The following is a 14,890-nucleotide window of genomic DNA, read 5'->3' as shown; positions in this document are numbered from 1 at the left end:
AGTGACCATTATAGGCTTGCAGATAGAAAAGCAGATGCAAGTTAAAAGAATGAAGAGTGTCATCCCACAAGTGTCACAGCTGACTCAACTTCTGCAAGATCATTGGCACCAAATTTCTAGACAGAGTAGTAGAAGTCTGCATGGTGTTGCCATGTATGTGACTGGAACAAAAATGAGGTTCTGTCTTTTGTACAAGTATCTTGGTTATGTTCTGATCAGTACTTTGGTGAAATTATACTGGATCATTTTTTGATTCAAAGCCTTTAATTATTAACTCCTCTCCCAATGACAGCAACAAAAAATCAGCAGTATCTCAGGAAAATATTAGCATGGAAAAGCAGCTACTTGAAAAAGGAGTTTTCAATTGTTGGTGGAATTGATAAGCACAGAGTAAGATTTGCTGATCAACAAATCTCATTCCGTCCTCAGCAGAAAGCAACACTTCTAAGTCTATCCTCTCTGTGGACTGTGACTCTTACTGACAGTCTCTAAATGCACAAAAAAACCCTTAATGGGCCTTAAATGGTCACTTAGTACCAGTTGTTCATATAAGTGATTCCTGGAAGATACTTGTTTAATTAAAAATTTTAATAAATACATCTTTTAAAGTGTGGTTGATGAAAGCTGGTGTGGTGTAGGAGTAATTCCAGCCTGCACTTGAGTCAGGAAAAGACCCGTGCTTGGCAGAAGTATATTCGTAAAGCTCTGGTTGAAGGCCTTTACAAAATAAGTCTGTTTCTGTAGCATTGCTGCACATTGTCAGGGATCTTCATCCTGCTTCATTTGCACAGGAATATGCCTGCTCCATTTCTTGCAGTGTATCAAGGCTTGAGTCACTAACAGCTAGTGGGGAGATAGTCAGAAAGACTGGCTTGATACCAAGGCCACTGCTATCCCTTTGGAGATGGCTGAAGGCTTCTCTAAACAGCAACTCAGAGCAGGAACCTGTCTTCATATACTCTGCATTACCTCTGGAAGTGAGTTCCTCTTGAGTGTATTAATTTTTGGATAACAATTTAGGCTTTGAGAGGCTGCATCACTACTCATCACTTGAGAAAGTGAGGCTGTTTATTCTACTTCTCCTTCGTGTTGAATGCTGCTATATCTTTAACGTGTATTAAAGACAAATTCATATTTGAAGATGTGGCAAAAGTTGCTGGTTAATTTTAAGTCCTGCTTAGTATGGTAAGACAAGATCTCAGTTATATAGGGAAGATATTTAGGTGTGTCTATCTAATAAAGCAATACTCAAATAGTCATAGTATCCTTCTTTCTTCAGCTGAAGGGATCAGAGCTAGAAATTACACTCGTCAGAGGTGGTTTGCATCAGTGTGTTGGTCCAGCCTGTGCCTACGTCAACCTCAAAGTTTGTGTTAATGGGACAGAGCAAGGTAGGAATGTACTGGGCTTGATTTTTCAGTGGGGATGAATGTTGGAGCCACAAATTTGTTGAAAGATGTTGCAAAGTCCTTTGCAATAGTAGATTTAAATAATTCTTGTAAATAAGTTCTGTTAAAAAGGAAGCCCACATATTGTCCATGATGTCTGCTGATGAGTAAATACCAGAGGGGTTTTGTATGTGGCTGTCTACAGGGGGACATCCACCCTTGGTGTGGTTCTTGATGCAGTACTGTGAATGTAAGCAATGCCTTTCCCTGCAGCAGACCCTGGCTTTGAAAAACTTGGATATTAAGTGTGGATCTGAGAAGAATACTGAAAACTAGGGAATGTGATGAATGTGGTGTGGGTAATGGAAAAATGAGTGCAGCTGAGTTCTCTACTGAAAGAAAATTAAATGCACTCCTGAATTGTTTTTGCTGCATGTTTGCAGTTAGTGTCAGTGTGCCTTGTTAGATATGGTTACAAAGCTGCTTGCTCAAGAATTACAGAATCTTAGAATGCTTTAGGTGGCAAGGGACCTTTAAAGGTCATCTAGTCCCAGCACCCTGCAGTCAGCAGGGACATCTGCAACTACATCAGGTTGCTCGGAGCTCCAAACAACCTGATCTGGAATGATTCCAGGAATGTGGGGCATCTTCCACCTTTCTAGGCAGCCTGGGACAGGGTCACCAGCATCGATATCAAGCCTTCATTACATCAAGTATAAATCTTCCCACTCTTAGTGTAAAATCATCACCCCTTGTCATATCACAATAGGCCCTGCTAAAATAACTCTCTCCATCTTTCTTAGCAGCCCCTTTAAGTGCCAAAAGGCCACAAAAAGGTCTTTCTGGAGCCTTTTCTTGTCTAAGCTGAACAACCCCAACTCTCTTGAGAAGCCTGTCCTCAGAGCAAAGGGTTTCCAGCCCTCCCATCATTTTTGTGACCTTACTACTAATAATAATGAACATAACTGCATAAGCTGGTGAGCATCTTGATGGGCACAATCATCTGTAAATGTTTAGTCATTGTAATAATGGATTATATAATTCTGGGACTGCTCTGTTAATGAGAACAAGTGTGGTTTCCAGACTCTGAAGTACACTTGAGTCCGTTTCCCTGCAAGATGCATTGTCGTCAGTCTCAAGTTCGCTTAGAAACTCACTGGGAATAATTAGAAGTCATTAGAAAATGACTGAAAGTTGACTTCCAAACTACATCTTAATTTCTTAATTTTGGTTTTAGACGGAGTGTTACTGCTGGAAAATCCAAAAGGAGATAACACCTTGAACTTCACTGGACTGCTAGATGCTGTCTCCTGCATTTTTGGTCTGAAAAAATCACAACTGACAGTTTTTAATGGAAAAACAGGTAAATGGAGTATGACAAGGAAAATTGAAAGTCTTTCTAGCAGCAGCTAGGAGTTTAGTGTATAATTGTCCTATATAGACACAAAATTGAAAGGAAAAAGGAAAATGCGTAAGGAAATATTCCATTTTACAGTGCTTTTCTTATGAGACTGTGTTTATAGTCACAGCAATGTTTCCAAAAGCTGCTGCTAAATGATGCTCATCTTCTCTGCTCATCTTTTCTGCTACCTTATTTCCACTGCAGTTCTCGCCAGGACAAAATCTGAATTATTTCAGGAAGTGTTTCCATCAGGTCCAAGCTATGCTAGATATTGATGGCGAGCTGCCATCAGCTTTTGCTTGATTTTTTTTTTTCCCCCTAATGCCTCAGTAGGCAGGGTGAGAACTTAAATTGAATGCAAACTGCTATCTGTAGAGGAAAAAGATGTTGCTTTTTGATGGAGAGAAACTTGAGGATCTCGCATTTCTTCGTTTTAGACAGACCTATTGAGTATTTTTGCAGCTTGAACTTCACCTCCTTTAAGGCAAAGATTGTGGTACATCTTCTATAGGTTATGCAGAGACTAACAGGCTGAATCATAGTTTGTTTCACTAAAAAGTTAACAGAGCTGAAACAGAGAAGAAAATCATGGAAGAGATTGAAATGAGTGACTCTGAGGCCCTACCAGCAAACTGACATTCACTCCCCTGAGCTGAAGATGCTGTTTTACTATTAAATTATGTATAATATTTCAATGCATCAGGCAAAGTTGGAGCAACCAGCACGTTGGGTACAAGGTTCCACTAGTAGCCAAAACTGCAGAGAGTAGAGTGCTTAACCATGGCCATGTTGTGCTATGACTTCAGAGATGTTTCAACAGCAAAATAGTAAGTCCTTTGTATGTTCTTAGTGTTGTTTACAGGGACATCTTGCAGTTCACGCTGTTTCCATAGCATTCATATTCAGTCTGGAATGAGCAGCAATGAAATGAAGCAGTGCACATGTGGTAACTGGACAGCTACAGAAATGTCTGCTGATGTGTTTTCATGGAAATAGTATGGAAACAGCCTCTGAGGAGGAGGTCTTTTACTTGGCTGTTGTGGACGGCTGTCTTGGGGTGGTCACAGCACTGCTTAGGATCTGCATTTTCTGTGTACCTGTGACATCAGCGGGGGAATAGTCTCTCTTATGTCTATAATGTCACTATTCCATCTCTAGCTTTAGATTTCTTGTTTGTCTTCTCATGACAGTCTAGGAGAGTTTTACTGGGATTTTCGTATCTACTGCAATGTGCTAGTTTGCTGTGATGAAACCTTCTTCCAAGTTGTGCTTGGCTGAACTGATTAGTTCTATCCTACAAAATGCTTATTCTTTGCTTTCAGTTACAGGTGATTTATGGGACATTTGGGGTTCCTCAGTATTTCTCTCAAGTTCCAGTTGGGTGTTAAAGAGAGGATTTCCTTGAAATCCTTTTCCAAATAGTAGTGATAGCTCTTCATAATGTGGTATGTGCCTGATGAAGTGCAGTCCATTACCATTGCAGACAGCAAGAGGTGATCTGCAGGAGGCCAAGAGAACTTGGGAAAACCTTACCTCATGAGAATTATAAGGAGTTTAAGTCTTTATTTGCTTTGTTTTCTGCCACTAGCAGGACAAAATGATGCAGCATTACCTGTTAATGCTGAAATTTCTGAAGGAAGTGGTAAAGAAAATGTAAACCTTCCCTCTCCCTCAAAAGTTTGGGTTTCGCTGCTGCAGTAACAAAGGCTTAATTTCTTTCATTTCCATGGTACTTTTCTTCTGTAGGTATCTGTTTAGGACTTCCCATCTTGGTGTGCTGATTTTAAACTTTCACTCTAGGTGGCTTGGGCAGAACAAGGGTTTTTTTTTTCCCTGTTTGCATATTGACAACATGGAAGTTCCTTTGGAAAGCTTAGATTATTAAATTCACTTCTGTTGCAGTTTGGCAGAGATCTCAAATAAATGTTGATCAGCAGAAGCTATGGCATCCTGAGGAGTCAGGGTTGAAGGCACATACAGAGAAAATAGCCCCTAGAGATGGTGGAGAATAGAACCAATGTTCCTGGTGTTTGTTTGGGATACAATCCCATTGCTTTACCTGCCCATTCACCTGGGTAATATGAGGTGAGGCCTAATGGTGGTTGCAGGGTCTCCTTGGGCGAGGTGAGGGGTGGTGCCAGCCACTGGATCTGAGAGGAATTGCAAAGAGAGGTCGTGCACTCATGACAAATTGCTGCTGAATTGTTCCCATGTGTGTTAATAAAATTGTGACCCAGTAAAACCGTATTTCTGGCTCTTATTTTCCTTCCTGTGGTTTTTAGGGCTGTCTACTTTACTTGCAGTAATTTATTACCTTGTTTTCTAATTGTAATGAAGATTTACTTAGGGTTATGTAATGGCACAAATTGAGGCAGTTCTTGTATTAAGGCAGGCTCAAATATGCCATGCCCTGTTTTTCAGTGCAGCATTGAAATAATGGGATAAACATTTCCTCCTCAACAGTGCATCAATGCATTTTGAGTAACTGCACAAACCCTGAGCCAGGTTCTGGGATTTGTACTGACCTTCAGAAACTGAGCACAGGATTTGTCTCTCTGTATAGTAAAAAAAACAAATCATTTAAATGAAAGAGGCTAAGCTCAAGTCAGCTGGTAAGAACATTTCTCTGTAACTATATTGCTCTAGATTGCCGAAAAGCTGGAAAAACCCCAAAATTTCTTACTGGGAGTGTGTTTTGACTTGCACTTGGCTTTCCTGGAAGTAGCCTATGTTGAAAAAAACTTATTTACAGAAATTCTGAATTCTTTATCATTGCAGGAAGAAATGAAGCTGTGGATAACAGGGAAGGGAAAAGTCAGGGAAAAATATTCTCCTACAAACTTCTTAGTCCACATCTTGCTCCCTCTTGATGATTTCCATATGTATTTTTTGTTTTTAACTCTATTCTTTGCACTGTTTTCTGAACAAGATTACAAATTTTACTTTTATTACCTCTTTAATTTTTTACAAGGCTGTAAGACACCTTAGGAGAGCGTTACCACTTAAGTCTCAGCTGCAGGGAGAACTGACTTTAGAAGTGGTTTTAATATTGATGAGCACTCGTAATATTTGCTCGTTTTCAAATGTATTGTTAACTGTGTCAAAATGATCCACTTCTCCCTCTGCTTGCTCTTATTAGAGGGTTCCAGGAACTGAGATCATTGACAGCACTGTCTGTAACAGCCTCCTTGTGAAAATGTCAGTGGTCCTGTCATGCAAAATGCTACATTTGCTAAATACACAAATCATCACTGCTGTAGCTCCTGCCCTGTTGCTCTGCACACATCTGCACAGATCCTGGCAACCAGGTAATGTCAAACCTGATGTTACCTGAGCCCTGTGTTGCTTGCTCTGCGAAGCACCCAGCTCTCCAGTGCTGCCTCTTGCTATGCCCCATGAATCACATATAAATGGCAACTGATGCTGCTTCATGGTAATGCTACCAAAACCTGCTGCTGACTCTTTCTCCTTGTGACGAAATTATGTTAATTCCTCTCCTTATGTTCATGTAGTCGTTTTCTTGTTTTCTTCTAAGTAAAACCAAAAACAAAGCCTCCTGTGCTCAAACTCTGCACTTCAAACAGATCAAGGAAGGGCTTGAGTAGGCAGTAGATCACAGATGTCACCACATCTAGTGACTTTCAAAACCCACCTGGATGTATTCCTGCGTGAGCTTCTGTAGGTGGACCTGCCTTGGCAGGGGGTTTGGGCTTGATCTCCAGAGGTCCCTTCCAATGCCTACCATTCTGTGTGTGATCACCCAACTCCAACCATTAACTGAGTGATAGCCACCATCATCATCAAATCTTCATCCCTGAGAACTGAATTTTAGAAGCAGCAATGAAATGTCTATAAAGCTTGAGATATATCTGTGATACAGAAATCTAAAAGTTGATTTTAAAAGATACCATTTTCGAATCTTAGGTGCAGTTTGATGTCTTTATCCTTCCTTAGGGCAGTCTCATAAGCCCTCCACTGTGCTTTGATACTCTGTGGCAGGTGGCAGAGTTTTGAGAGCCTGTAGCCTAGAAAGAGTATAACTTGTGCCCCTTGGAAATTCATTCAGAAGAACTGATGGAGAATAAGCTTCGTAAAGCTTGGACTCCATGGCATGCAGATAGGGCTGAGATGGAATGAAAGCTTGTTGGAAAGAGATGATAGATGTGCCTACTCTGTGCATACCAAGAAGTGAAATGTATTAATTCTTCCTGGATTTGGTGGTCAGACTTCTTGGTAGCTGCAAAAGCTTTGTAGCACCAAGGGATGTTATTTCTGTGTATCCTTGATTTTGTGGCTACCAGCAGCTCTTTTTACCTTGGTGATAGACTCATGTAGGCAGCAGAATGAGCCCTACATCTTGCATCACTATTATAGGAACCTCATTAGCTTCTCATCTGAGTGCTTTCAGGGTGTTGCTGTTACTTCTAAAATCTTCTAAGATGTGGGTCCTGGTTTGGCTCTGATCTTCCACCATTTTCTAAATATACATAGCTGGAGTTGTCTGCTGAATCATCAGCTGCTCATGACACTAAACACAACTCTTAATGCAGAGGGCATTATTCACGAGCCAACCAGTCACTGATTTTACATCAATTGTCATCTGCAGTTTAATGAGGGAAGTGTCCTGGTGTTGCATGGTACCACACATCCAGTGTTGCTTCAGCTGGGGAAGTCAGTGTACAGGTCATAGGTCTGCATTTCATGCAGTTGAAGCAGTTGACTTAAGTGAGTAATTTCTTGGTTGTTTTCCATTATTTAACTATTTTTATTGCACAAGGAATCACGTTGGCTATTTATGCGCATAGGCAATGTTACATAGGAGTGCATTTTCTACAGCAGACAAAGCACTCCGTGGAGAAAACCAAACATTTCTGCACAAATCCCATTTTTCTCAGTGGAGAAATGCTCATTCTTGAGGGAGGAATTGTGAAGAGGGAGTTAGTTCCCTGGTGGAATCAGCAGTTAGAAAGACTCGTTGTCCGCTAATGGAGTGAGAACTGGACCTCCGCTCCCCTGTAATGGCCTGCCCGGTCTCATTTTCTCTTTCAGAGCTGATAAACAAAACTGACTTGCTTAGTCTCAGCGGAAAGACTCTCCATGTAACAACAGGGTCAGCACCTGCTCTGATCAGCTCTCCTGATGCTCTGCTTTGCCAGTATATCAACTTGCAGCTAATGAATGCAAAACCACAAGGTAGGTCGGATACTGATCTCTCCTCATTTACAGGCTGCGCTGCTTGTGACAGACATTTTGGACACCCTGGCTTACTGATGGAAATAAGTTTCATTGTGTTTTCATTGGTGGATGCTGATGTTATTTTTTCCCAGCATTTGCTTGCTAATAAACACAATGTTTATATTTAGCTTTTCTCCTTTCATCAAAGAAAAAAGAGCCAGTCTGAGATAAGGGATAGCATTTAAACCTGAGCCCTGCAGCGTTGTTTGCCTGTTTCTGACCATCACCTCACCTGTGCTACTTATTTTAAAAGACAGAGGCTAAAACTGACCAAACATGAAAGGGGAGTCAGCTCTTTACCAGGGCATTGTAAACAGCATGTGAAATATGTTAGTGCTATTGAAAAGCCAAATGAATTGTATTATTACAAACATCTGGACTATGGATTCCTGTATGTAGTTCTGTTCCACAGCTTCTAGTATTTTACTTTCCACTCTGAAACCTCACATGGGAACAGCCATGTTCTTATAACTTGCTCTTTTGCTGTGCCCTGGTACAAGTCCTTTCTGGACTACGCATGTGGAATCTTGCTGACACTACTGGGAACCTACTTGCACAAAAAAAGTGCTTTTAGCTGGGGATTTGATCATCAGGAGGTGCTTTGTGAGCTTCTGTAGTGGTATTTGTGTCCTGTTGAAATATTTCATGTTTCCCAGGCTCTCCTGTTTGACATTTAAAGAGTCTTGCAAAGTTCTCTTCTGCTTTGTCAAGTTGTTAACAGTGTTTTTACTTCTGATTCTAAAATTCATGAACTTATTTAGTGACTATCTGTAAGTAGGTTGGTATTGGTAATTATTCATCACTATGAAGAAATAGGAATGAAATAGAAGAAAAAAACACCCTAAATTTCAGTTTCCCAAGATAAAGTCTTTCCTCACCAATAGTGATTCCAGTGTTTCTTTTTCTTCAGAATGTCAGAAGGGAACTGTGGGAACTCTTCTGATGGAAAATCCTGTTGGTAAAAATGGATTAACATACCAAGGTCTTCTACATGAAACAGCAAAGGTTTTTGGGCTCAGAAGCAGGAGGCTAAAACTGTTCCTGGACGAAATGCAGACTCAAGGTAAGCACTAACGTTTGGTTTGCTTGTCCAAGGCTCGGTGCAAGTGTTTAGTTTAATTAGTAAGTTCCCACTGTTTACGCATTGGTGTCTAATTTTGCCCACTAATTCAATATTTATTTAGTGAAATCCTTTAAGCACACATGACACATTTCAAAATCCAGATTCCCTTCATGAAAGGGCCGAGAGGACTTCTGGGAAAGTTTCTTCCTTCTGAAGTGGAAGGGTCAGTCAGCAGTGTTGGTGGTAGTTACATGTTGCTGTGACTAAGCAGAAAGGGAATCTCCTCCTAGAAGTGATTAGAGTCTAAAGTGGGGATATTTTAGAAACCTGATCCTTTTTTTTTTTTACTGTAATGTTCATATTTTTGTGGATTTGGGTTTTTTTTGTCTTCCTATTGGAGAATGGGAGTAGGTGGAAAAGAGTATTTTAGAGTTGTGTGAGTAGGTTAGGCTTGGTAGGGTATGGCAGCTGCAATTCATTCAGAATACCTGGGAAGTAGGAAGCTTTAGCACATAGTCACATAGCTGAGATGTCAAAGCATCTTCCAAAACCACAGACAGATGGTGAGGCTCAGAAACAAAAATCTCAGATTCATGAGAAATATCAAACTGAAGATGTAGCCACCTGTAGTGAAAAAAATTTGGCCTGAGAAAGATTTGGGGCTTGATTTGACTGGGAATGGTTTGGGAACTGTTTATTAAAAAACCCAAACCACAAGAGGTATTTCTGTGTATCCAGGACAGTTCAGCTCTTGAAATGAAATGAAGCAAATTCTTCTGCCTCCAGTTGGTCTTAGTGGCACGATTTATAGCCTGTTCAGAAGGAATGCGCAACACTTAACCTTGACTTATGCCATTAGGTCGTCTGTCCAGAAGTTAGACATCTTGTTTAAACTAGTTCCTTAATCCTGGGATCTCCTGGGGAGATGCCTGTCACTTGGTGAGGGGAGGAGTGTAGCCCTTTAGTGTAGGCGGCTAATATTAAGGTCGCTTAGCTTTCTGTCTGGGTTGAAGGGGTTCAAGTAGGATAGATTAGAATCAGAGCAAGTAAGGTGTGGGAGATTTTGTTGTGGATTTGGGGTTGCTTTTTACTTTTGCATGACTAAAATCTGTTTATTCAAAAGCCATTTTTGTAGATAAAATGGATCTCAAATGTTGCTGAGACTTTCGAGTGGTAGCTTGAGCTACTCCTAAAAATAATGTGCTGAGTGGTGTTAACAAGCAGAGAACTGGAGACTGCAGTGTTTAGAAGCAACATGAGGTGCAAGATACTGAGTAGATCCATCACACTTCATCTGCATAAACAAAACCTGTGTTTGTGTGTGAAAGCTTCTGGGCTAGGAATTGAACCATTGAGGAGCAATTGATGTTACACATACCATGTGTTACAGGGCAGAAGGGGGTCACAGCAGCCTGTGAGTTAGTAAAGATACTACAGTAATTATTGGAGAAAACTTTTGAGTTTTGTGAGAGGGAAAACCTGACAAAACAGGAAAACATACAGCTTTTGGGTCAGCTGAAGTGAGGATTTTTAAATGCCTTTACCTAAAAGGGAAATAAATTGAATAGCTTTGCTGTGTTTGTACTAGTTCTCCAGAACTACGTGAAGTCTGTGAGATGACAATTCACAGTGATATGGAATGGCAGATTAGCTACTCTTCAAATGCTAAACCTGATTTGGACTTTTTTAGACTCAGTGTAGAGAAGTTAGTCATGGAGGTTTTTTTGTGTGGCTAACATGTAGTCATAACAGTGCTTCTTCTGTTTCAGATTTAAATTTCACCGTGCAGCTCTCTTAACATTTTAAAAATCATATAGAGACACCAAATGGTTGTACTTTGTCTTCCAATCTCTATATGATAATTCAGTGCTGCATGGAAAAAGAAATATTTTGATGTCTCCAGAAAACATTTGGTCAGTTCCTGTTTGTGTTGATTGTTAATCCTCCTTGTGTTGACTTTGTAATCCTCTATTCATCTTTTTTATCAATCTATTTCAAGGTCCTACCTTCCAAACAAAAGAATTTCAGTCTCTTGAGTAGCTTTTTAACGAGAGTATAAGAAACAGAAAGGAGGATTTATCAGTGGTTTAAGAAACCACATTTCCAATTTCTAGAAGCAGTAATTGTGTTAAATACTGTTGAGTAGAGTAGCTGCATGTAGGTCCTCATTTATCAGGATTTTAAAAATAAAGATTTGGAGACCAAGTTCATGCTTTGTTTGGCTGCTTCTGCAGACCAAAATAACTCTGACATACTGCTGTAGCATTTTCATGGGGAGGGAAGCAAAGTTAATCAGAGAACGAAGTCCTAATTGCTGGGTGGAATTATACCTTCTCTCTTTTAGCTCTCTAGGTGAGTGTTCAGATGCTTAAAGCAGAGCACTAAACTGGAGGAGAACTTGTAAACAGAACCATCATGATCCATAAGGGTTTAATTCTTTAATTAGTAGATGATTTTAAACTTTGATGCAGACTTTATCTGCTTAGTCAAAAATTGAAGTGTTTTTCCAAGAAAGATGGGGGCCTTCTTGTTTGAAGGCAGGTGCATACTGGTACATGCAGACCCAGCTCCTTGCTGCCATTTCTAGAGTTAGCTTTCGCTTGGACATCATGCTACTGAAAAATACACTGCTGTTACATTATCTCCATGGATGCACTTCACAGACTTGCCTCCCCCCAGCACACACACACTGCCATGGTCTCTCCCAGCTGGAGGTGAGCCCAAGTTGGAGCAGCGTGACTATCAGCCGTCAGCTCTGACACACTGCAGCACACTGCCAGGATGTTTCTACTGCAGAAACACCCAGCCCTGCCCTGCCTTCTTCATCTGACATTTGTGCAAACACTGGTGCCAGAATGGAAAGTTATCTTGTCTTTGCTTGGGTTGTCTGTAGGGACTGTGGTTTGCAGGCTAATGCTGTACGCCCCCGTACTCCTTTGCTTTGGTTTCAATGGGTGTATTTGTGGTTACCACTTGGAAGTTTCTGTATAAAGAGACCTTCTGGTATATTTGTCATTCAGATTGCTGTTGTTCCAGAACTCCACCTGCCAGCATTCTAAACAATCTGCTCTGTTACTGGGATAGCTTGCTACAGCTGATAAGTGCTGGGAAGCATTGAGCTAGGAAGCATCTAATCTCTTGGAGGGGAAAAATGCTGTGTGAGATGGTGAGGATAGTGAAAGAGATTTCCAGTTCCTACCAGCTTCACAGGTGACTTTCTGTAGCCACAAAGTGAAGTTACTCTGTATTTGTTTTATAAATACTTACCAGCTCTGAATCAGCCTGTTGGAGACCGGTTTGGTGGTAAGACTTCATCCTATTCCCTTTAATCTCCGAGGAAACTCAAGAGATTGAGGAGCTGGTCCAGTCTGAAATTCTCTAGGCTTGATTAACAGGATTGAAGCATCAGATTTTCAGCAGATGCTACTGTGATCCTTGCTTTATGCATCAAACTCAAGCTAAAGCATGCATGCTCTTATTTGTACTTGTACTCCTCCACATGTGTGTTCTTTTCCATGCTATCAGAGATAGGATGCTAGAAGGGCTGTGTCTCCCTATGGCCATTCCTATGTAATGTTTATAAGGGGTATTCAGTGCTTTGTGTCGTTAATATTGACTTGATGTCATTGCTTTATTAAATATTTTCCTAAAGTGGATGTTACGCTGTGTGGCTGACAAAAGCTTTCAAAAAATTCCACTGTAGACTAGAACACTGTCTTCAGCTCTTGCAGTAGCAATCTGGATGTGTGGTGACCCTTCCTTTAATGCTGCAATTTTGAGCTGGACCATTTCTGTTCTATCCACATTTTGACTGAAGCAGCAGAACTGTCTGAATAAAGAGAAGTGTTGATAGCTTCACCTGCAAGGAAGAGCACTAACCCTTCTGTTTCTCTTGTTTTCTTGGTTCAGAAATCACAAAGGACATCTCCATGAAGAACTTGAACATGAAGACTGTGTTTGTTTGTGTTATACCCACCACAGCTGAATGTTGAGAATTCCATTTTTATGAAAAAGACCATTTAGACTCTCTTCCACCAAAAATAAAATCAAATTAAATTAGTCTGCTTTTAGATGAGCATCCAGGTTGTGTATGGCACTCTTTAACATCTGGGATTGCACACAGGATGTTTTCTACCAGTGCATGTCTAATATGCTGCTCTTTTGGTTTCAAATACAATGTATTTTCATCATGTTACGAAACTGTAAAAGCTGTTCAGAAAAGTGTCAGAACTCCTTAACTTTAGATATCTATGCAGAAAATGCCTGAAAGAAATGGGACTAGTACCTCAGTGATGCTGTTCTCTGCCTGTCCTTTTTGCAGAAGGCATCCTTGATTTTCTAACACGTGGATTCCCTACAAGGCTCTGTGACATACATACCAGTAGTTGTGGAACTTACCTAAGGGTTATCCAGGTTTGTTCATTCGTACTAGTTGGATTTACATGAAGTGTGTGGCTGTTGATTTTACTGCCCCTCTCTATTTCAACACTTGGAACAATAAATTTGCTTTGTCTCCAGACTCTTGTTTCCCTGAGTTCAGAGTACTTTGCTTCCTTACATTTGCTGAAGAAGAAGATGGTTAGAAAACTGTAGGTGAGGATGACCTAGATACACTTGGAACCTGGCAAGGGCCATACTGAATCTGGATTGTGATGCTGACAGGTTTGGGGGATTTTCTTTGGTTGGGGTTTTGAGGGAGGGATGTTTTGCTTTTGGTTTCACATTTAAAAGCAGGTTTAACTTGAAATTAGTTGTTGGATTATTTTTAGTTTTTATAGCAGCTGTTATAACTTGCCAAATGTAGTGTTAATTTGTATGTCTGTGGGCAAGTGGAATAACAGGCAACCGTTTCAGTTTGAGGATGGGTTTTGACTAGTTAACTCAAATGAGGAACTGAAGCACACTTCAGTTTCAGTTTCATTTCAAGGTGCCTGCAGCTGCCTTTACTGCTGTGCCTTCAGGAGGTTCATGAGAAGAGGTTATGTGCACTGCAAGACAGAACATAGGCAGAGTACCACTGTGTAAGAATAACGAGGTCTTTTTCAGCATGGCTCTCCATTGCTCTAGGTTTTCATCTTTTCAGCACGAATAGAAGCCAAAGCTTTTTTGTGATGACACTGTATTAGTGGGAATGTCTATAAATAAATGTTCTGTGTAACTGCTGTGCTCCAGTGGACCAGACCAAAATTGTAAGTAGTCATTTGAAGTAAATCAAATCTCTGGCATTCAGCTTACATAAAATTATTTTTATCAGTATTAAAAATGTCAGTGCCTGAACCTACTGAATCACTGCCCTGCTCAGTTTAATGGATATTGGACATTGCCCTCTGGCTTCCCCTGTAAGTCAACTTGCTTATCTTTATCTTGATGTAGTGACATGGAAAACAGATTGGTATTAAGTTGGGTTTGGGTTTTTTTCACATGAAAAACGTCCAGATTATGTCTCTGTGAAAGTAAGAGTGCTGTTCCTAAGCTGAATAACTTGGCTTTATTATTTCTGGAGAATAAATGAGGATGGCAAACGATTGCAATCTAATCTCATTCTTAAGGAGACAATCTAAGGGGACAACATTGTTTGCAGTTTTAAAGAGCTATTTGGGATTTATTTTTTTGTGGATGTGTAGCTGTATCTCTAAGGATGTGCTTTCCAGTGAAATAAAAGCCCAGACAAGATTTATGAATTTACTCTGACTTACTAACGGAAGATAAACTTAACATTTTTTTTTCTTTCTTAAATATATTTATAGCTGCTTTAATGAAACAAATAATCTGTCTTTAAGAGAATAAATACTTGTTGTGACC

General features: G+C 40.3%; 1 protein-coding gene across 2 annotated transcripts in view; it reads left to right on the top strand.

Annotated features, from left to right (window-relative positions):
- The window catches only part of IARS1 (isoleucyl-tRNA synthetase 1), a 105,110-nt gene extending 90,497 nt beyond the window's left edge, over positions 1-14,613 (top strand). For both annotated transcript variants that reach the window (XM_064156378.1, XM_064156377.1), the window contains 5 exons: positions 1,280-1,391; positions 2,626-2,751; positions 7,840-7,983; positions 8,936-9,088; positions 12,998-14,613. In XM_064156378.1, the coding sequence (XP_064012448.1) occupies positions 1,280-1,391; positions 2,626-2,751; positions 7,840-7,983; positions 8,936-9,088; positions 12,998-13,080 (618 nt within the window). In that variant the 3' untranslated portion in view covers positions 13,081-14,613. The remainder of the gene's footprint in view (positions 1-1,279; positions 1,392-2,625; positions 2,752-7,839; positions 7,984-8,935; positions 9,089-12,997) is intronic.
- The last annotated feature ends 277 nt before the right edge of the window (positions 14,614-14,890 follow it).

Source organism: Pogoniulus pusillus, chromosome 16 (genome assembly GCF_015220805.1).
Source record: "Pogoniulus pusillus isolate bPogPus1 chromosome 16, bPogPus1.pri, whole genome shotgun sequence".
Lineage (NCBI taxonomy): Eukaryota > Metazoa > Chordata > Aves > Piciformes > Lybiidae > Pogoniulus > Pogoniulus pusillus.
This window is presented reverse-complemented; position numbering and strand designations above follow the sequence as displayed.